General features: G+C 48.3%; 1 protein-coding gene across 4 annotated transcripts in view; it reads right to left on the minus strand.

Annotated features, from left to right (window-relative positions):
* DOK5 (docking protein 5) overlaps positions 1 to 21,899 on the minus strand; it is a 158,333-nt gene that overhangs the window by 1,684 nt on the left and 134,750 nt on the right. For all 4 annotated transcript variants that reach the window (XM_008274150.5, XM_008274151.5, XM_089306994.1 and 1 more), the window contains exon 7: positions 6,265 to 6,385. In XM_008274150.5, the coding sequence (XP_008272372.1) occupies positions 6,265 to 6,385 (121 nt within the window). The remainder of the gene's footprint in view (positions 1 to 6,264; positions 6,386 to 21,899) is intronic.

Below are 21,899 nucleotides of genomic sequence, written 5' to 3' on the forward strand. Positions count from 1 at the left end.
AAAACAGCAGACTGGACTGCCCAGAAGCACAGCTGGCCAGTTCTTGTAGACCTACTCCCTTGACTGTAAAAAACCAAGCGGTTTGACTGCCATCTGCCATCTGCTGGCTGAGACAGTAGTTGCATTATCCAGGACCTACTTCAGGTAGGGAGATCAAACAGGAAGGGGTGACCAAGGCAACTGTCCTCGGCTGTGCCTGGTTTTATTCGTAGCATTTTATCCCGCCATGCCTTCATAACCAAATGCAAAAATCAAGGGGTCAGAAGACACAGGGGGACAGGACTGAAGCCAAGTTGAGCCTGCGTGCTGGTCCACGTGTGTTCACAAGGAGGCTGCTTTCAAACTCTGGACCCTGGTGGTGTGCCCTTGGGACTTCAGTTGGCCCTGGCCACAGCCCACCCTCCATGAGAGTCCCAGGAGACCTCCTGGAAGAAGTCAGGTGAGGAAGCACACAGCTGCTGTCTCATCGTCCACTTCTGCATACTGGGAAGTAAACATTTGCTTTGCCCTCCCCAGCATGTGGCTGAGAGCCAAAGAAAACAGAAGGGACTCTGGGACCTGTGGAGCCTCCTGGAAGCCACTATGGGCCCAACACCCAAACAGAAGCAAACAAAAGAGGTACTTGGGTTTGGAGATTCACAAGCCTCCAATCCAAACCAGAATATAAAAAGGATTCATCCAGTCGTAGAGGTCCTAGGACACAGTGGCAGTGATTATTATTAGAAAAGTCTTCAATGTAAAGTCTCCCAAATGATGAGAAATCATTTCTTCCAAACTCCCAGTTTGAAGATACATTCTATTCACTTTCCAACACAAACACACACACACACACACGCACACACGCATACACACACACACACATACACACAATGTGGTAGAGCAGAGATGGTGAGCCTTGTTACCTCCAGGGGCCATGTGAGTATTTATAACATCATTCATGGTCCATACAAAAATTATCAACTTAGAAATTAGCCTTCTCTAGGGATTGAATTTCAAGTCCCTGCTGTGGTTGCCTTGGCAGCCAGACCAAATGATTTTGCAGGCCTTACACCCAGGTGTAGAGAAGTGGTTTTAATGGGTTGCAGTACTGTAAGTACAAATCTCCATCTGTCTTTAACAAAGTCTGATCAAATGCCCTGCAGGAAGCAGGCAGGGCACAATAGTGTTGATGCAAAATCCAAACCTCAGTCAAGTGCACAGCCCTCGCCTGCACCTGCAACGGTAGCTCCTTAAACTCTATGAGTTCGCAAGCAAAGTGACTGCATCCACGCGGGTTCAGTCAGGGGAAAACGGCTTCCAGCACAGTGGCTGGCGCCTCGTTCGAGCTCGGTTTGACTGCTGTGTTTTGCTGAAGGAAGGGCAGGGATGGAAGGACTTTCCCGGCACGGACTTGCGGTGCACATGAAGCTCACAAGCTGGTATGGCCGTGACCACATGTGGGCCCAGACATTCTCTGGACTACACAGGTTCCCACAACATCCAGGCTCTCAGGTCACTGTTTACATTGCTGCAAACTTCCCACATAGGTGTCAGTTTCTCTGTTCTCTTAGCAAAACTGCAAGACATACTGGCCCCATATTCTGCCACCACCTGGCTGGCTAGAGGTGGCTGCAGGGCACCGTCGGCCGAGGACCTGTGCCTCTCCCACACTCACGAGGCCCCAGGCCACTCCAGTCCTGACCTCCTTCTTGTTCATGCCTTGCCCAGCCCCTGTGGACCTGTGAGCTTGGGACCCTGGCTGACCTGTCACACACACACACACACACACACACACACGCCATATGTCCTCACTTCTTAATCTTGACTGCTGCACACACAATATATGTGACCACCTTGGAATTAATCTTTCAAAAGTAATGTTAGTAACTTCCAAGTAGCCACCTGCTCCCAGAATCCATCATCCTCGAAGCAAACACTGGAGGCGCACAGGCTGATGTCCAGGCATTTCGGCGCCAGGGATTTCCTCCCATGCATGAGCTCCTCTGCTGGAAGAAAGAGCTCCAGGCCAGGAGTCACAACAATGCCACTTCCTCTGCCCGCTGGTCTGGTGTCCTTGGGCAAGCATTGACCTGCAAAGGCCTCAGGTTCTTGCTTCATTGCAATAGAGAGGACTGTCCTACTCTCGCCAGCAGAACCAAGCAAGGCAATGTGGCACGTGCCTGGCACAGAGACACGCACACCTAGGACCCCCCCCCCCTCGGTTTCCTAGCTGTTTGGTCACAGGGTGCCTATTTTTGGCTTGGTTTTTTGTTACCAGTGATGCTATCCGCCCAAGCAGTGCCAGTAGCAACAGTGTAGCAATGGAGCATCTTGTGCACAAGGCGGAGATTCCCACGATGGTAACCGAGAGAAGGACATGGGTCCGAGGGGAGCACTGTGCTGAGACCACACTCCGAGCTTGTGTGCGCTGGCCTCAGGGCTGGCAGTTGCTTGCACTCAAATATGCATAAAATCTGACACTGTCACACCTTGGTCCTTCTTTCCATCACACTCCTAACAAGGAAATCTTAAGCACCTGGGACCATCACCCCAGCCACCTCATCACACCCTGTGCGCACCAGCCATGCAGCCTCTGTTCTGCTCTTTGAATGCCTGGATCTTTGCACTTGCTGATCTCTCTGTGGAGAATGTTTCTCCTCCACTCTCTCTATGGCTGCCTTTTCCAGACTTAACATCTTAGGGTAAATGCTGAGGCTTCCAGTGCCCACATGTAATGAAGCCCCTTTCTCATTATTTCCCTAGAACCGACATCGGCCTCCACAACAATTTCACCTCCACTGTTACATGTACAGACTTGAAATTAAATAGGTTTGCTTAATTACTGTGACTCCCCTTGGGTCAGAAGACCCAGAAGGGAATACATGCCTGTCTCCAAGCCTTGTGTACACCTGTCACTCACCAGCATGCATGGCATAAACATTTCTTTGCCAAGAAAATGAATGAGTGGGTGGATGAAGGAAAATGGATAAAAGCTTAACATCTTAACTCCTTAGTGTCGCTCCCCCTCTTCGTGGAGGAATGACATAGGACCCTGCGCTGTTCTTTTGTCTGCTCGGCCCTCCCCGGGTTTGCTGCTGGTTCTTCCCGGGTTGGCTACTGTCCCTTCCACCTCCGTGGAAGGGCGGTTCCCCCTGCCACTTTCCCCACTTCCGCGGGGGGAGCGGCACACCGCCGGAGGGCTCTCTCGGGGGCTGCACAGGTGTTCCTTCTAAATGTTCCTGGTGCATGTTGTCTCTCTCCTCCTTTATAGTCCTCTTCCAGCAATCCCAACTCTGCTACCCACACGCCGAGCACGCTGCTCTCCTCCAATCAGGAGCAGGTCCTGCAGCTTGTCAAGTTGGTGAGAGGCAGCTGTGTAGAAGCTGTTTGCTCCTCTCCCAGCACCATATTGTGGGAGAGCAGATGCATAGAATAAGTCTTAATTCGAGTAACAGTCTAGTCTGAGTTGCTCCCCACACTTAGAAGATATGTGTCGAATACACATCGCCAGCCCTTCAAATTCTTGGATTCTTAGTGAAAATAAGCATAAAATACTCTATCAGAAGCAGTATTGAGATGCACATGGATTATGTATCTAGGTTTCTATGCAAAGCCTAGTGCACAATATGTCCTCTGAAAGTAGCTTCTAAATATTTGATATTAAAAATTTTAAATTATTTTTATTTATCTGAAAGGGAGAGAGACAGAGAAGAGAAAGTGGAGAAAAAGATATCATCCATCTATCACTCCTCAAATGCTTGCAACAGCAGGGCTAGAATAGGCCGAAGGCAAGAGCCAGCAACTCAATCCAGGTCTCCCACATGGGTGCTGGTGCCCAAGCACTTGACCATTACCTGCTGCCTCCCAGGGTGCACATTAGCAGGAAGCTGGAATCGGGAGTGGAGCTGGGACCCAAACCCAGGCCCTCCTATATGGAATGTGCTCCCAAGCAGTGTCTACACCACTGCACTGAACACCTGCCTCCAAAAGAGTAACTTTGTAACAGACACTCACTGGAGAGGTCCCGCCTCTCTTGGAAGGAACAAATCAGGGGCCTCAGCACTTTTCCGGCGGTGGGTTACTGTTGCTTCTATAAGCAAAGGAGAGAAAGGCTTTGTTTCTAATGATGCACTCTCTACTAGAGGACATCTCAGAGCCTTGAAAGCACCGATTTGCAGCCTGGCACTCTAAGAAGAGAAATAAACATGTACCACTTTCCCCAAACCTGCTTGACACGATCTGTTTTCTGAGGGCAGGGGAGCTCTCTACCAGGGCTAGAACGCCACAGAACATCGGGAGACACCACTCCTGTTGTTTTATCCATGTCCTCCTAAAAGAATCCTAGGTCTGGTGCAGTGTTCAATATAAACTCCCTGAACGCTTCACTTTCATCAGTTCTTCCAATTTTCATGATAAACCTCCCTCAGGTGCAGCCTGCAGACCTGCCTTGCTGTAGAAGACAATTTCTATGAAAACTGGAAAAGGCATCGGGAGAGGCCATGAAGGGAGATTCATCCAAGTGGCCGGATCACAACCGCAGTGATAAAGTGATGATTTCACAATCAACCAGCAGGGGGCATTCTAGGACTAAATTTGGGGAGGAGCTGACCATTTCTCCAATCAGTTTGACGACGTCCCCGGGAAGGGTCTGTGTGATTTTCAAGATTAACCTCTAGCTCTGCCAAGAAAAGCCAGCCTGGACTCTATCACACACAGTAGTGAACTGGCTGGAAGAATTACAACGCACGAACACCAGCAAAACAAGCTTGCGTCACAGGCACACACAGAGTAACCCGGGCGCGTGATTTTCCCAATTTCTTTTGGTTTCTAGGAGTGAATGAACTCATTTTCCCAGGTTCTGGTTATGCAAATAACCACCCTTGATAAGGAAGATAATGTTAGGTAGGTAGTGTGTAAGCATCTTTTACCTTCCATAATTATTATTTATCTTATAGTTTATTTTAAAAGTATAACCAGTAGTTATAGTAGAGGAAGTAAAATATATTTTTATTTTAAAAAAGACATTTAAATAAAAGAGACTAAATAAAATTGAAAATGGTTTAAGTACTGGGTATATGTTATATACCTATTGCTACCAGCAGTAATTATTAGCAATAATTTCAGTCACATGTATATGGCAAAAAATGATATCGCAAAAATTACAAGATTTTCCAATTTGAAAGGGGAATAAGTGGTATTCACGACAACCTGATCCAGCCCAACTCTGCAGCTGTCTTGGGAGGGAAAGTCTTTGTCCACCCCTCATCAATTCAGCCAGCTACTCAGCCACTCAGACGGGCACTGGGGATCTATTTGTGCAGCGTCTGCTGTGTGCCAGGCTTTCAGTGAACAGAGCACGGAGTCAGATAGACTAGAGATAAATACCGCTGACACCGTCTTAACGTAACACGCTCTCAACGAATGCTAATGGAATGACTTCTCCATGCGAGGGGCGGGAGGGTGACATGGGTAAAAAGGGCCACAGCTCTCCTGCCCTCCTGAACAGCGTTGCTTCCTGGAAGAGCCAGACACAAGTCAGCAGCCACATAATTAAGCATGAGATGAAGGCAGAGAGGGGCCAGGCAGGAGGGAGCGTCACCAGCTTCCCCGCACAAGGGCAGTGATCAAGTGATCAATGCCACCCTAGTTATCATAAAGTGAAAGGTGGCCTGCAGCCAGGGGGCTCTGGAGGGGAGACCCCAGGTGGGCAGGAGATAACTAGCCCAGGGGAAAGGGCACAGCATTGGGGAATAGAGAACCAGAACAAAGGACTGAAAGGAAGCTGGTGTGACCCGGCAGAGTAGCACTGTTTTCTGTGATCACTCCTGCATTCTTGCTTTTGTTTATTCAGCAAAGATCTGCTTGCAAAGAGCAGGTGCAGCCCATGCATACTCTCTCAAGGCCAGGGATCCTGCACCCCATCTGCTCAGTGTTCACCAAGGATTCTCCACACAAGGTGAGTGATTTATTAGTTACTGATTTATAAACTGTATATACCCTTGCCTTGACCCTGTCTAGGGTTTGCTACAAGTATACACTGCTACACCCCAGGACCCAGGATGTCAGCAAAGAAGGGCCCAAGAGCCTACCTTGCAAACAACTCCCCCCAAGACATGGTGGTGGGCGAAAATATCTGAGAATCAGGCTCTAGAGATGAAGTGTCCCGTGTCCTGACGCCTTGATGGGAGCTGAGCCTCTGGAGCAGGGGGCTGGCCAGCAAGATGTGCAACAGCAGTTTGAGCTGAGCCCCGCCCCCAGAGCTGCCGCCCAGTGGGTGGCGCTTACCTTGCAGGCGGTAGAGCTGCCCGGTGCTGTGCTGCCGGGTGATGTGCTGCCAGTAGGCGCTGCGAGGCAGGGGCACCATGGTGCTCAGGGAGGCGGCTCGCTCGCTCATCTTCATCTGGAGCTGCAAAGGGAAGAGAGGTGCATAAGCAACGCTGCTCTGAGACTGACCGGGGAGCCGCCGGGAGAGCAGGGCGGCGGAGCAGCAAGGAGCTGGCCTGCCCCCAAATCCAGACACATTTCCAGTGGTGATGGCCGGAACGGACTCCATTCTACCGCCCACTGGCAACATGCACTGAGTTTCCTTTGACAAACCTCTTCTATTCGGCTCCATGCCTCTCGCCGTGGTGGCAGAGCTCACTACAGTAGCCAGGGTTGGGCTGGGGACTCAAGCCAGGCCAACAAGACTCAGTCCCTGAGATCCTTTCTAGGACTTCGTGGAAGAGAAAATTGCTGGAGGCAACTTAAGTCCAGGGCCTGTTATGTTCATCGCGCTATCTCCAGGGTATAGAAAACTCACTGGTGCATAGTAGGTGTGCAAGAAATACTTGCTCAACAGAATCAATGAGCATTGTGAGTGGTCGCTGGGCACACAGCAGACACGATGGCAGTCTGTCTCGGAGAAGGCGACAGTGGTTGGACGCCACTCGGAAGAGGATGACCAGGAAAGCAGAGGGAGGCTCTCACCAGCTCCCCTGAGACCTGGATCCCACCTGAAACCAGAGGGCAGCCCCAGACCTTTCCATTATACGAGCCGTTATTTCTTTTTCACCAATTTGGATATTTATAACATGATTCACAGACCTTACAAAACGATCAACTTAAAAATGAGCCTGCTACAGTTACTGAATTTTGAGTCCCACCTGTGGTTGCCCCAGCAGGGCCAGACCCAGTGACATCTCACACCCCTGGAGGATGGACTGGATGGGTAGAATAAAAGGAAGAGGAAAATGAGGAAGTGGTAAGCATGGGAGGGCCAGGTGAGCAGCCCTGCAGTGCCCTGTCCTCAGCCATTGTTGTGCCATGGTTTTATTGTGCCATTGCACAAGAAGTGACTATTGGCAACATTTGATTTCCTGGACACTTGAATATCAAGTCATGCTGCTCAGTCTTCTGAAATGCACTCACAAATATATAGATTTGTACAAGATTTTCACTGGGATGTAATTTGCAATGAGCGAAAATGAGCTAACTGAAGTATCCCTCAATCGAGGCCTGGTTAATTGCACAGGATAACCCAAGGATGGAAGACTGACACCAACAGAAAGGAAGCAGTTCCACCTCCTGCTGTGAAGGAAACCCAGTGGGACGCAGAAACCAGCCCCAGCACAATGCCATTTTAGCTGCTCGCATGGAAAACAGTTGCGTTCAACGCCTACCCATTTGGATTGTGGCAGTACTTGATGCCTACTTCATCTTGTCTAGCACAAAATAAGGAAAGGACAAAAATGGAGATGGTGATGATGGCTACAAATTGCAATGCTCATATAAAGAACTTTTTTTTTTTTTTTAAGAAATTCCTCCTGCTACACATGTTGTCAACCTGGCAGCTTAAGGCATACTCTCTGTACATAGCTCACTAAAACCAAAATAATATGCAGCTTCATACGCCAGAGAACAAAACACAGGGGCAGATTGAGGAGAGTTGACTTGAACAAAGGGGCCGGTGCTGTAGCGTAGCAGGTAAAGCCTCCATCTGTGATGCCAGCATCCCATATGGATGGCCCAAGTGCCTGGGTCCTTGCACCTGTGTGGGAGATCCAGAAGAAGCTCCTGGCTCCTGGCTTCCGATTGGCCCAGCTCCGGCCATTGCGGCCATTTGGGGAGTGGATGGAAGATCTTTCTTTCCATCTCTCCCTATCTAACTCTGCTTCTCAAATAAATAAATAAATAAATACTAAAAAGAAAAAAACTTGGACAAAAGATTAAGATTAAAGCAAATCACCACAAAGATCATTTCATCTACATGTGTTACATTCACTATTGCTGAATTCCCGTCCCTGTCAAAACAGCAAAGTGACCAAAACATGACCGAGATGGAATTAAACACTAGGCTGTATCAGGACTGTTTTCTTGTTTCTAAAAGTGTCCTCTTAGATTAACTAGTCAAAAAGTCAATCACTAAGTAGAGAAATTCTGTAGCTATTTTTATGGGTGAAAGAGAGAGAGAAATAGAGAAAGGAAGGGAGGAAGGAGGGAGGGAGGAAAGAGAGAGGGAGGCAGAGGAAGGACGGAGGGCAGAAGGGCATTTGCTGGTGGCTTCAGGTGACATTCAACCTCATTTACATGAATGCAAGAAAATTAAGGGAAGAAGAGAACCAGGTTTAAGGTACGGGTTATTTGATTTTCTTAATATGAAGAGATTAGATGTAATACAATAAAAAGTCAATATAAGAAAGACACTTGGGGAATGGCAGTCACTTCAAATTATTCACCACTTGCAAAATACAGGAAGGCAGTGCGGCATGATTTGGTTGTATTTTTAGAAGGCTTATTTAGGGAGAGAGTGAACTGACACCAGCGCCGTGTTTTGCAGCGAACAGTACAAAGCCTGGCTCTCATTTCCTCCTGAATCCTTGAAAGACTATCTAATTTACGAAAGCAGCATTTTAATTGCCTTTGGAGAAAAATGACAAGAAAAGCCTTCAGTTGGCTCAGGGTCCGAGAGAAGAGTCCCGGAGAAGACTTGGGACGTCCTTGGGTGGAATCAAGCGGGGGAGACTGTCCCAGTATCTATCTCTGTGAGCCGCACTGGACCCTGATAGGAGCAACAGGGCAGGAGAAGTGCGCAATGTTCTGGACAGCACCAGCAGAAGCACCCACTGGGCAGAGGCTACAACTGGGGAAGCTGGAGCAGCAGAGAGACAGCCTACCTGGAATTAAAACAATCAAACACTTTCACCTAGTTTGATTTTTTTTGTTACAATAAATAAAATATTTCCACCTTAAGCAGTAAAAATGCAAACAGGATTGTAAAGTCTGGGGACTTTGGCTCTAACATGACACTGCCGTTCCTGAAAACCCTCCCATGGACACAGCTGTGCGGAAAGTCAGGTTGCGGGAAGCCCACTCAACACGGATGCCCATCTACAACCACAGTCACCGTCCCTTTGCTGGGTAGGCTGGAGCCCCGTGAGGCGGGAGGCTAACTCGAGGTTACCAAAAAGTGCAGGAAAATGCTTGGCTGGAAATGTTGGTTTGAGGAAATCCAGGTGACACAGGCAGAGGTAAAGGCCAGTACCAGTGGCCACGTCGCCACATGAGCCACAGGTGAGCTGGCAGCACGGGGCTGGGCACACAGCCATAGTGAGAGGGACCCTCAGACCCACGGGCACTGCTCTTGGACAGGGCCCTGCCTGGCAGGAGCTTATCAAGGACTTGTCCCTTCCAGCCGAAGGTGACAACTTCAGTCCTGAGAACGTGGGCTTCCCTGGCCTAGGAAAAAGCACTTACGGACAGGCACAGCGTCAGTGAGGTGAGGAATCCTCAGGCATGTCCCTGAGCTTAGTGGGAACAGAAGCAAACTGTCTTCCTAAAGCAAACTGCATATGATTTCAGACCCACAGCAATACCCTATCAGCCTATGTCCTTAAATTCTGTAAAGAACACTAACAACTGGGGCCGGGGCTGTGGTGTAAAGGGTAAAGCCACCACCTGCAGTGCCGGCATCCCATATGGACACTGATTCGAGACCCGGCTGCTCCACTTCCGATCCAGCTCTCTGCTAGGAGAGCAGTAGAAGATGGCCCAGGTGCTTGGGTCCCTGCACCCACATGGGAGACCGGGAGGAAGCTCCTGGCTTCTGTGTTCAAATTGGCCAAGCTCTGGTTGTTGCGGCCATTTGGGGAGTGAACTAAAAGATGGAAGACCCCTCTCTCTTTCTCTGCCTTTGCCTCTCTATAACTCTTTCAAAAAAAAAAATACTAACAACAACAACAAAACTCACAAACCATCTGTATTGCTTGCCTGCAGATGTCAGGGAAATTTAACAGGATCATGGGCTGTGGGAGTTGGAGGGACCACAGGGGCATCTGCCCAGTCTCCTGAGTTAACGAACCGGGAATCCTAGGCCACCTAGCAAATCAGAAGCACTGTTCACCCAAGGCTGAATGCTTGCTGAAACTTCAGTCCAGGATAATGAACACAGCCATCGCTGGCCGTGGCGGGACATGGTAATAAGACGCTGGTTCCACTCTCCTTTGCTACTCAAGTGAGAAACACAAGGACTCAGGAAGATACGCTTGTGCACAGATGTACAACCATTCAGGACAGTCCTACAGCAGAGGGCTGTGACTCTATACACTTGTTCCCTCTGTCAGCAGTATCACCTAAGATCCCACTAAGACCAGGCTTCAGGAAAGTCTAAGAGATGACTCCACCTTCCCACTAAACAGCCGGGATACATGCAGGTCTCTTCCTAACCCAGCCTACGTGAGCTCTGCTGCTGCCCAGAGACTTGATATCTCAGAGAAATCCATCAACCTACATACTTGATCCGGGTCTGAACAGACAAAAAGCACCTTGCTGCCAGGCAAGTGGAGCCGACAGTGGGCCAGGAGATCCCAGCTGCAGTCTGAGCTACAGTCTGAGCTACAGCCTAAGCTACAGTCTGAACTAGTCTAAGCTACGTCTAAGCTACAATCTGAGCTCTGCTCCACCTGAGCTGTTTGCACTGCATTGTCTGTTTTCTGGTGGCATTGAGAATGACAATGAAAGTAAACACAAATTAACAAAAAGGAGTGAAACTTTGATACATAGTACAATATATATGAGCCTGAAAACTTGGTGTTAGATGGAAAAGCCAGCTACCAAAGACCATATATTATACTATTCTGTCGATCTGAAATGCTTCAGATAGGCAAATCCCTGGAGGGAAAAAGCAGATCAGTGCTTGGCTGACTATTACGTGTTTCGCAGATTATTTTAAAAAGCATGACGTCAGGATTAGGGATGTCCACATCCCATATCTGAGTGCTGAGTTCAGATCTGGCTTTGCTCTGGATTGAGTTCCAGCTCCTGGCTTCCAGTCAACCTGCTCCTTGTCATTGTGGGTATTTGGGGAAGTGAATGAGTGGCTGGGAGATAGCACTATCTGTCTCTGTTCCTCTCAAATACATCCACAATTTTTTAAAGACTGAAATGACACGATGAATCACTGGGTGGCTACTTCTGGCCAAATGGTTCCAGGGGGAGGTAACATTTAAAGGGAGACCTGAGGGAAAACCTTGTTAGCATAGTCTCAACAGTACGATAAGAGCCCTCTTAAAATCCCCTAATATTCACAGTGAACAGGAGGCTCATGACAAGGTCCCACCTCATAATGATGAGAAAATCAGATCAACCGTCTTGGGAGAGAAAATAATTCTAATGACCAGCCCACTCTGCATAGCTTGTTCGTTGGAAAAGAAAACCAATTGCCGTGCCCCTGTCCCCAGTGCTGTTGACTGCAGGGTTGATTTTTGTTCTTCACAGGCAGTGGGCTGACACTACTTGCTGCCAAAGCTCATCTTTTAAGAGCCTGGGACAGGAGTGGGAGCCACGGCAGGGCTCAGCCACAGCGCTGCACTACACAGCCCTTCTCTGGACTCCAGCTGTTTGCACTGCAGAGTACCATGTTTTGCGAAGTTGAACAGCACGGCAGGATGTAACTGTTTGCTAGCGCAGTCCATTGTGAACACCGTATGTTGAGTGTGTGACATCAGCCAGGGTCCATTCGCAGCAAGCACAAACCATCACAGTGGCAGAGATCCACACCTCAGGACCTCATTCTGTCCCTACCAGACTTAATCTTCACCCCAGGGTGCTCCTCAGAGCAACTCAAGCAGGGTCTCTGCCAAGAGCAACTGTGCATTTGCAAATCACATGGTGATTTTCCACTCATTCAACCTGGACTGTGACACAGGGCTCAGAGGAGAGGCAGAAGCCACACCCGGATGCCTCCTCAACCTCAAAACCTTCCAAGGGTCATCCAAGCCTGAATTATTCTTGGTTTAAGACAAAATGTAAGGGCTGGCATTGTGGTGCAGGGGATTAAGCCTCTGCCTACAATGCTGGTATCCCATTTGACTCCCAGCTGCTCCACTTCCAATCCAACTCCCTGTTAATGCACCTGGGAAGGCAGTAGAAGATGGTCCAAGTCCTTGGGGCCTTGTACCTGTGTGGGAGACCCAAATGGAGTTCCTGGCTTTGGCCTGGCCCAGCTCTAACTGTAGCAGCCATTTGTAGAGTGAACCCACAGATGAAAGATTGAAAGATCTTTCTCTGTCTTTCCCTCTCTTTCTGTAATACTGCCTTTTAAATAGACGAATCATTTTTTTAAATGACAAATGCATACACACTAATTTTCTATGGAATTTTAAGCATAAAATGTGTTCAAAATTCGAGTCAGAAAGGAGAACTCATTCCAAGAGAGAAAGAGGAAAACTGGGTTCCCAATGGAAGCAGCCTGGGGATAATTTCTTTCTCCCATCACACTCCAGGCTCAGCTGTCTCATCCCTACTGCCCTACATTCCTGGATGTTCTCCAGCAGGTTCCTGAATGATGCCTTCAGATTCTGCCTCTGTTCTCCCTGCGAGAAAAATACTTGAAAACATAATCCACCTGTGCTCTCTGCGTCCAGGGTCCACAGCTCTCCAATGTTAGCAAACACCACCTGAAGGGGTCATTACAATGCACTTCTCCAGCCCCAGCCCCAGCCCCAGAAGAGTGCATTTCTAACAAGTTCCCAGATGGTTCTGCTCTTACTGGTCCAAGGATCACAGTTAAAGAACCACTGTCTTACACTGTTGATAACCTCTGGATCCACCACTCTAGGAAGAGTTCCCACTATGGTAAGAGCTCAGACTTGGGAGTCAGAAAAATCCAAAGAAGTCTGGGATCTGCCACTCGCAAGGAGTCATACGACCAGACTTGCCACTTGACCTCCCATAAGCCCTTTGCAGCTTTGCCAATTGCAAAAGAAAGAAGGGGCCGGTGCTGTGGTGCAGAGGGTGAAAGCCCTGGTCTGCAGCACCAGCATCCCATATGGGCACCGGTTCTAGTTCCAGCTGCTCCACTTCCCATCCAGCTCTCTGCTATGGCCTGGAAAGCAGTGGAAGGTGGCCCGAGTGCTTGAGCCCTGCACCTGTGTGGGAGACCCAGAAAGAAGAAGCTCCAGGCTCCTGGCTTCGGATCAGTGCAGCGTTGGCTGTTGTAGTCATTTGGGGAGTGAACCAGCAGATGGAAGACTTCTCTCTCTCTCTATCTCTGGCTCTACAGCTCTATGTAGCTCTTTCAAATAAATAAAATTAATCTTTAAAACAAAAAAGAAAAAGAAAGAGAATAGTTCTTGTCTTGCAGCTGCTTCCTGGGATACACATGACACATGGTGGGGTCCTACTAATGTCAGCAATACTCACCTATATAACATCAGCCCTGTATAGTGCTACTGTCTTTTTTTTTTTTTTTTTTGACAGGTAGAGTTATAGACAGTGAGAAAGAGAAACAGAAAAGTCTTCCTTCCGTTGGTTCACTCCCCAAATGGCTGCTACGGCTGGTGCTGCACTGATCCAAAACCAGGAGCCAGGTGCCTCCTCCTGGTCTCCCATGCAGGTACAGGGGTCCAAGCACTTGGGCCATCTTCCACTGCCTTCCCAGGCCACAGCAGAGAGCTGGACCAGAAGAGGAGCAACAGGGACTAGAACCCAGCGCCCATATGGGATGCTGGCGCCGCAGGCGGTGGATTAACCAAGTGAGCCACGGTGCCAGCCTGCTACTGTCTTTAACAAGAGTTTCTGATCAATGTCATTACAGAAACATTCACACTTTCTTTTATATCCTAAGCAAGTGACACGTTTCTGGCTCAAGGGAAGAGGCTTTAGAAATGTAAAACAAACAGAAAAGCAACACATACAATCAAACACATACAGAGGCTCAGAGAACAAATTTCAGCTTCTGATCCCAATCAGCATATGACAATGTGAGTGAGCCGGCAGTAAGATCCTACAATGAGGGGCTGGTGCTGTGGTGTAGTGGATAAAGCCATGCCTGCAATGCCGGCATCCCATATAGGCGCTGGTCAAGTCTTGGCTGCTCCACTTCCGATCCAGCTTGCTGCTGTGGCCTGGGAAAGCAGTAGAAGATGGCCCAAGTGCTTGGGCCCCTGCACCCACGTGGGAGACCCGGAAGAAGCTCCTGGCTCCTGGCTTGGGATCAGCGCAGCTCCATCCGTTGTGGTCATCTGGGGAGTGAACCATGGGATGGAAGACCTCTCTCTCTCTGCCTCTCTCTCTGTGTAACTCTGACTTTCAAGAATATAAATAAATCTTAAAAAAAAAAAAAGATCTTACAATGGGCACACACAGCTGTGACACCTGGAAAACTGACTTCTAGGACTCATCTCCTACTCAGGCTTCCCAAGTAGTCTGCTTTCAGATCACCAGCTTTCTCGCACACCAACATGCAAAGCACAGAGCTATCTCAGGGCCTTGGCACAACTGGCCTAGGGGAAGCTTCATGGCTTGTCCCTCATCCTCACCCTCTGCTGCTTTACATGGTCATCTTCACAGCACCCAGCAGCTCTTAATCTGTGTTTACACGCTGCTTGCTGATTGGCTGCCTCCCTTCACAACAGTGGAGTAAACTCCTGGGGAATAAGGACTAGTTCCTGTTCTCTGCTGTGCTCGCAGTCAGTCACAATCTAAAACAATACATGGAAAATTAAAGAAATAAATAATTCCTAAGTGCCAAATAACTTTTACTATAGCACAAGTTACAACTGCTCTACTTTTTACCCGTTGTTGCTGTTGTTATCTTCCTGTGCCTAACATAAAGTTCATCTTAGAAAAAATACACATACGCAGGGGTTCAGTGTGATACACACTTCCAGGCACCCACCAGGGACACTGGACTGTATCCTCCATGGATCAGCAGAGGACTGAACTCATATTTGTAGAAAGAATGGGTTTATTAATCAGTGGACATGTTTTACATCTCATAGGGAATCCATATTCTGCAAGGATGCAGAAGCATCTGGTAATGTGTTTCTGGGAATGTAAACAGGGTTCTGGGACGTCAAGCAGGTGGACTTCACAGAGGACATTCTCGGGCACTGTCTGTAGTTTACACCATACGCAAATGAAATCTTTTCATCTGAAAGCTTTATCTTGAGGTAATGCATTGCAAAGTACACCTTTCATTCAGTTTAAAGGTAAGGCTTTGAGTAAGGCTTTGAGGGAGAGTTAAGGACCTCACTATCCCAAGAACAGGCTCGTAGAAAAGAGAGATATTCCCCTTACAAACACTTCAGGGTTCTACACGTCCTCCTTCCAATCTTCAGCCCACCCCTCCCCCTTTGGTTAAGTTTGTTAAAAATGTGATTGAGAGGCTCAGAGAAAGACAGAGAGACCAAGCTTCTAATCATTGGTCCACATCACAGATGCCTGCAATGGCCAGGGCTGTGCTGGGGCTGAAGCCAAGAGCCAGGACTCAGTCCAGGTCTCCCATGGGGGTGACAGAAATGCAATTACTTGAGCCATCACTGCTGCTTCCCAGGGTCTGCGTTAGCAGGAAGCTGGAGTCAGGAGCCAGAGGTGGGGATTGAATCCAGGCACTCTCATATGGGACATGGGCATCTTAACCAGCAGGCAAATGTCCAGCCCCAGTCCAAACCCCTTTGGCTTTCTCTAAAAGACACTAGGGAAAAAAAAAAAAAAAAAAAAACACAGAGGAAGTTAAAGGGAGACCAGAAAAGAATTCTTAAAGAAACAACCAATTTCAAATCTCAAACTCGAAAGAAGTAATTCATGAATAGTAAATATGTTTTGAACTTCATTTTAAAATGTTAAGTTTATTTTGATAAAATCCAGACCAAATGTTCTCCCTTTAAAGAGAACATGGTCTGAGAAAATAAACTTTCTAAGAAAGACTTTCAAAATCAAGCATGTGTAGCATCCTTGTGTAGCATGCAATCTATTTTCTAAGTCTGACAAATGTCTCTTTCCGAGGCTGATCAAATACCCTTATGGCTGGAGCTGTGGTGTAGCAGGCTAAAGCCTCCACCTGTCATGCCAGCATCCCATATGGGCACCAGTTCAAGTCCCAGCTGCTCCTCTTCCTATCCAGCTCTCCGCTATGGCCTAGGAGAGCAGTGGAAGATGGTCCAAGTGCTTGTGTCCCTGCACCCATGTAGGGGATCTGGAAGAAGCTCCTGGCTTCTGGCTTCAGATCGGCTCAATTCCAGCCGTTGTGGCCATTTGGGGAATGAATCAGTGGATGGAAGACTTCTTTGTCTCTCCCTCTCTCTGTCTGTAACTCTACCTCTCAAAATAAATAACGAAAATATTTTAAAAGAATACTCTCATAAAGTTCTCACCAATGCATCGGGTGTGGTTTAGTGCTGGCGTAATTTATAAATACACTCGCCACATTCTTTGGGGCTCTTGTTGATGAATTTGGTTCATGTAATGAATACAAACTGGTTAAAACGTGAATCGCTATGCTAAGCAGCAGCAACGAACTCCTCTGGAACAGGGCCAGAGGCGGTGTCCAGCAAGGTTTGTAGTCTCCGAGAGGCCACAAACGGTTGATGAGAAGGGCCGGTTATCTCCAGGCGTGCAGGCACCAGCGGAGTGGTTCCTGCGCACTCTCCCTCCCACTAGCTTGGACAGGCACAACTGCCTTCGAGTTAAAGGAACAGTATTTTCACAATGGGATCTACTTTTCTCCAGTGAGAAAGCTTAACTTTACACTTCCCTCTAAATACACAAAACCTCATGAACACACACTGGTGCTATCCTCGTAATGACTGGTCGGTGACCCTATGATTAGACAAGCAAGAAACTGCGCCACTATTGACACTCTGTTCTCGGCACCAGGTTTTAGATCGTCTCCTGGGAAGCACAAAGCCCATGTGATGCCCTCCAACTCCTGCTTTAGTCCTTGTCTTCCTGAGACCGTCACACATCCTGAAAACTCACACCATTGTTTTCCAGGGGCACTTTAGAGCAGTGGTTCTCACAGTGTGACTCTTGGACCAGCAATATCAGAGTCCTATTGAAAATGGGAATTCCAGGGGCTGGCACTGTGGTGCAGTAGGTTAATCCTCCACCTGCAGAGCCGGCATCCCATATGAGCACCAGTTCTAGTCCTGGCTGCTCCACTTCCAATCCAGCTCTCTGCTGGGATTTCCAGCCTGGGAAAGCAGTGGAGGATGGCCCAAGTCCTTGGGCCCCTGCACCCGCATGGGAGACCAGGAAGAAGCACCTGGCTCCTGGCTTTGGATTGGTGCAGCTCCAGTCATTGCGGCCATCTGGGAAGTAAACCAACAGAAGGAAGACCTTTCTCACTGTCTCTCCCTCTCACTGTCTGTAACTCAGCCTCTAAAAAAATAAATAAAATCTTTAAAAAAAAAAAAGAAAGAAAATGAGAATTCCAAGGCCCCACCCCAGACCTGCCGAGACCTACAGGTGGCACCCACCACTGAGTAATCTGCAGCTTAATGGGCCAGGCAGGGGCCCTGGCACACAGCTGGAGACCCCCTGAGTCTTCACTTTCCTTCCTTCACCCTGTCATTCCGACCCCACCATATACACACACCCGGGCCCTAGCAGCTCTGCGCTTTTGACCTTGGAAAGGAATTGTCAATCTATCCCTTCTTCTCAGTTCCCACTGGGTACAAGTCTAGGACTTTATGTTCCCATCCTGGGTTACTAATTACGAACCGCTGAGCCTCAGGTTCCTCCTCCATGAAATGGTCCTACTAATACCACAAATCAAATACAAAGTACACCAGGGTTTTGGAAGAAAAAACAGTAAAGCCTAATACAACTTAAACAAATAATTATACTCTAGTTCAGTGTCGCTCCCCCTCTTCGTGGAGGAGCGACACTAGACCCTGCGCTGTTCTTTTGTCTGCTCGGCCCTTCCCGGGTTTGCTGCTGGTTCCTCCCGGGTTGGCTACTGTCCCTTCCACCTCCGTGGAAGGGCGGTTCCCCCTGCCACATTCCCCACTTCCGCAGGGGAGCGGCACACCGCCGGCCAGCTCTCTCGGGGGCTGCACAGGTGTTCCTTCAGATATTCCCCTTAGATGTTCCCCTTAGATGTTCCTGGTGCATGCCGTCTCTCTCCTCCTTTATAGTCCTCCTCTGCCAATCCCAACTCGGCTGCCCACACGCCGAGTACGCTGCTCTCCTCCAATCAGGAGCAAGTCCTACAGTTTATTGGCTGAACTGGAGGCAGCTGTGTAGAAGCTGTTTTCTTCTCTCCCAGCGCCATATTGTGGGAGAGCAGATGCATAGAATAAGTCTTAATTCCAGTAACTTAGTCTAGACCGAGTTGCTCCCCACAGTTCAGCACTCCTACTCTTGAGTTTAAAAACTCAGTTAAGAAGCCAGCACTGTGGCACAACAGGTTAGTGCCCTGGCCTGAAGCACCAGCATCCCATATGGACACCGGTTCAAGTCCCAGCTGCTCCACTTCTGATCCAGCTCTCTGCTATGGCCTGGGAAAGCATTGGAAGATGGCCCAAGTCCTTGGGACCCTGCACCCACATGGGAGACTCGGAGGAAGCTACTGGCTCCTGGCTTCGGATTGGCGCAGCTCCAGCCATTGCAGCCAACTGGGGAGTGACCCATTGGATGGAAGACCTCTCTCTCTCTCTTTCTCGCTCTCTCTGCCTCTCCTCTCTCTGTGTAACTCTGACTTTCAAATAAATAAATAAATCTTAAAAAAACTCAGTTAACTTTAGTTTAAAAAGTCAGTTAAATAAAGCTAACACTATATGGATGCTTAGTATTGTTATTTTTTCATTTTCATATATTTATTTAGTTTTTATTTGAGAGAGAGTGAGAGAGAGAGAGAGAGATCTCTTATCTGCTAGTTCACTCACCACATACATCTGGGGTTGAGCCGGCCGAGCCAAGGCTGGGAATTCAATTCAGGTCTCACACATGTGTGGCAGGGACCCAAACGCCTGGACCATTACCTGCTGCCTCCTGTGGTGCACATTAGCAGGAAGCTGGAATCAAAAATGGAGCCGAGACTCAAGCTCAGGTACTCTGACAGGAGATGCCCGCATCCAAGCAAAGTCGTATAACCACAAGGCCAGATGCACCTCCTAATTTAGTATCTTATTAACGGCAACACACATCTGATATCCCACAATCAGACTTAATTACATTACATCAAAACCCTGAAATGGCATACAGGCAATACAAAGAATGAACAAGGCCAAGGCTGGCTAATTTTTCTGTTACGGGCCAGATAGTAAATGGTTTTATAGATGGCACACTCTCCACTGGCAACTACTCAACTCTGCTGTTTCAGTGTGACAACAACCATAGCAAATATATAAATAAACTTTGAGCACAGCTGTGTTCCAATAAAACTTTACTTATAAAAATAGGCACAGGCTAGATGTTGCCAGTAGGCTATAGTTTACCAACTCCTAAATTAGAACTACACTACATGACTTGGAAGGAGTGTTTCCATTAGGAATTTATTGTTGATTGAGAAAACCGGGGAGTAGTTTTTAAATGTGTAATATGATCAGAATTTCATAAACAATGGCCCCCAAATTCCCAACTTCTTTTTGTATTTATGTGCATGTCTGCCTATGTATTTATGTAGATAGAGACATCTGTGTAGGATCATATGTGTACACAGAAAAACATGGAAAGACACAAACTTCTTAAGGTTTAGAAGTCGCTAATAAGGGGACAAAAGAGGAAAAGAGATGTGTTCAAACACATAATGAAAAGAGAAATACAGCACTAATCATCATCTATATGATCATAATTTTGCAGTTAGTTAAATTTTACCTACATGTGCTTATGTAAAAATAAATTAAATAGCATTCAGAAACCGGTCCTCATCTCCAAGGATAGTTGTGGAAATTAACTGAAATACAGTGCGCAGACTCTCAGCAAAGAGCCAGATGGAGCTGCTCATTCCAACTCCAATTATCCCTCAATTAGACTCAGCCTGGTAACCAGGTTTCTGCTTATCCGCTCCCTGCCTGTCGACCCCAGCCCCTTCCCTCCTTGCTTTCCCCGAATTCCACACTTGGCCCCTTGGTTCCTGCATTCACTCGTCTCCTCCATTTAGAACTCGAGCTGCCCTTTAGAAACCTGCACCGTGCTGGGCCCTGCACACCGACAAGTGAGTGACTGACAGTCGCTCTGCTCCTCGGGACCCTGTGGTGCACAGGTAGCTGAGCGTTGCAAGCCCAGCTGTGCTCACAGGGCCTGCTGCCTCCTCTCCCCTGTGAGAGCGAGCAGACCCTGTGCTAAGCAGAGCTCCTCTACCTTGGGGCAGGAAAGACGTCTTGTCGATGCTCATACACATAGAGCACACAGTCGGTGCTTAATGAAGCCTGACTAAATCACTGACGGATGATTTCACTGGCTGACTAAATCAGTCATTAAGGTGACGAGAATCCTCTACAATCCACCTTCCCTTTGCCATTTTAACCTTTCTTAGGGCAAGTCAATGACAGCCGCAGTTCAGATAACTTCTGTGTTTAGTAGGTACCGGGCACTGTACCAATAAATTGCTTTGTCTTGTCTCACCTGGTAAGGTAAGAATGAACACCTGCTGTAAAGCAGGGAACAAATACTCAGGGTGGGAAAGCAACTCACAAAAGCCACCGAAGTCTGCTGGGAAAAGCAGCAAAAGATGGCCCAAGTGTTTGGGCCCCTGGCACCCACATGGGAGACCCAGAAGAAACTCCTGGCTCCTGGCTTTGGCCTGCCCAGCTCTGGCCATTGCAGCCATCTGGACAGTGAACCAGTGGATGGAAGATCTATCTCACTCTCTCCCTCTCTGAAACTCTTTCAAATAAATAAATATTAAAAAAAAAAGGCACCAAGCCTGAGTTGAAGACCCAGCTCTGATTCCAGGGCTATTGTTCCCACCACTGTCATGTGTAGTTCTCATAGGAGTATTGGAGTTGTTATGAGGACCCTGAAAGACGGGCTAGTGTCTGTTCTCTTCACAATGTCAGGCTCCCGAGTTTCACTGCCAAAGCTCAGAGAAATGGGAACTGGTCCAACCTGCAGCGAGGCGGGAGTGCCCCTGCACCTCGGGACAGGGCATCAGAATTCCGACCAGGCCCTCGCACCCCTCTCTGTCCCCCAAGGCCTTCTTTCCAGCAGAAATGAACTTGCTCCCAACACATGCTCTCTCCCAACCTTCTGCAAAAGTCTTCATGGGCTGCCTCAGCTCTGACAGGTGTCTGGCAGGGCCCACCCCTTACCCCAGCCCCTCCCCCCTGTTCTGACATCTGGGGGAGCAGTGCTGGGCATTCCTGCCTCCAACACGTGATGGCGCTGTCAAGGAAATGCAGCAAGCAGGGCCGTACTTCTTCCACGTGGCACAACACAAAACCAAAGAGAACAAGAAACAGTGGGCAGGAGAGAGGAAGACTGCTCTCCTGCTAAGGAGAAAATGCAAAAGAGACCCGGCTTGGCAAGCAGAACTCTGGCTAAAACAATGCCGCCATTGTGGCGTAGAGCTTTGACAAGCAGGCTGGTAGTGAAATCAACCATTCGGGGCCAAATTTCCCAGTGCCGTATTTTGCTAAGCACCAGATGCACGCAAATGGTTATTTTCATGGGGAATGAAAGCGATTTGCATCCATCTATTCAGAGCCATCTGAGTT

The sequence above is a fragment of the Oryctolagus cuniculus genome, chromosome 11 (genome assembly GCF_051225735.1).
Source record: "Oryctolagus cuniculus isolate XC-2025 breed Fujian yellow rabbit chromosome 11, ASM5122573v1, whole genome shotgun sequence".
NCBI classification, from domain to species: Eukaryota; Metazoa; Chordata; class Mammalia; order Lagomorpha; family Leporidae; genus Oryctolagus; species Oryctolagus cuniculus.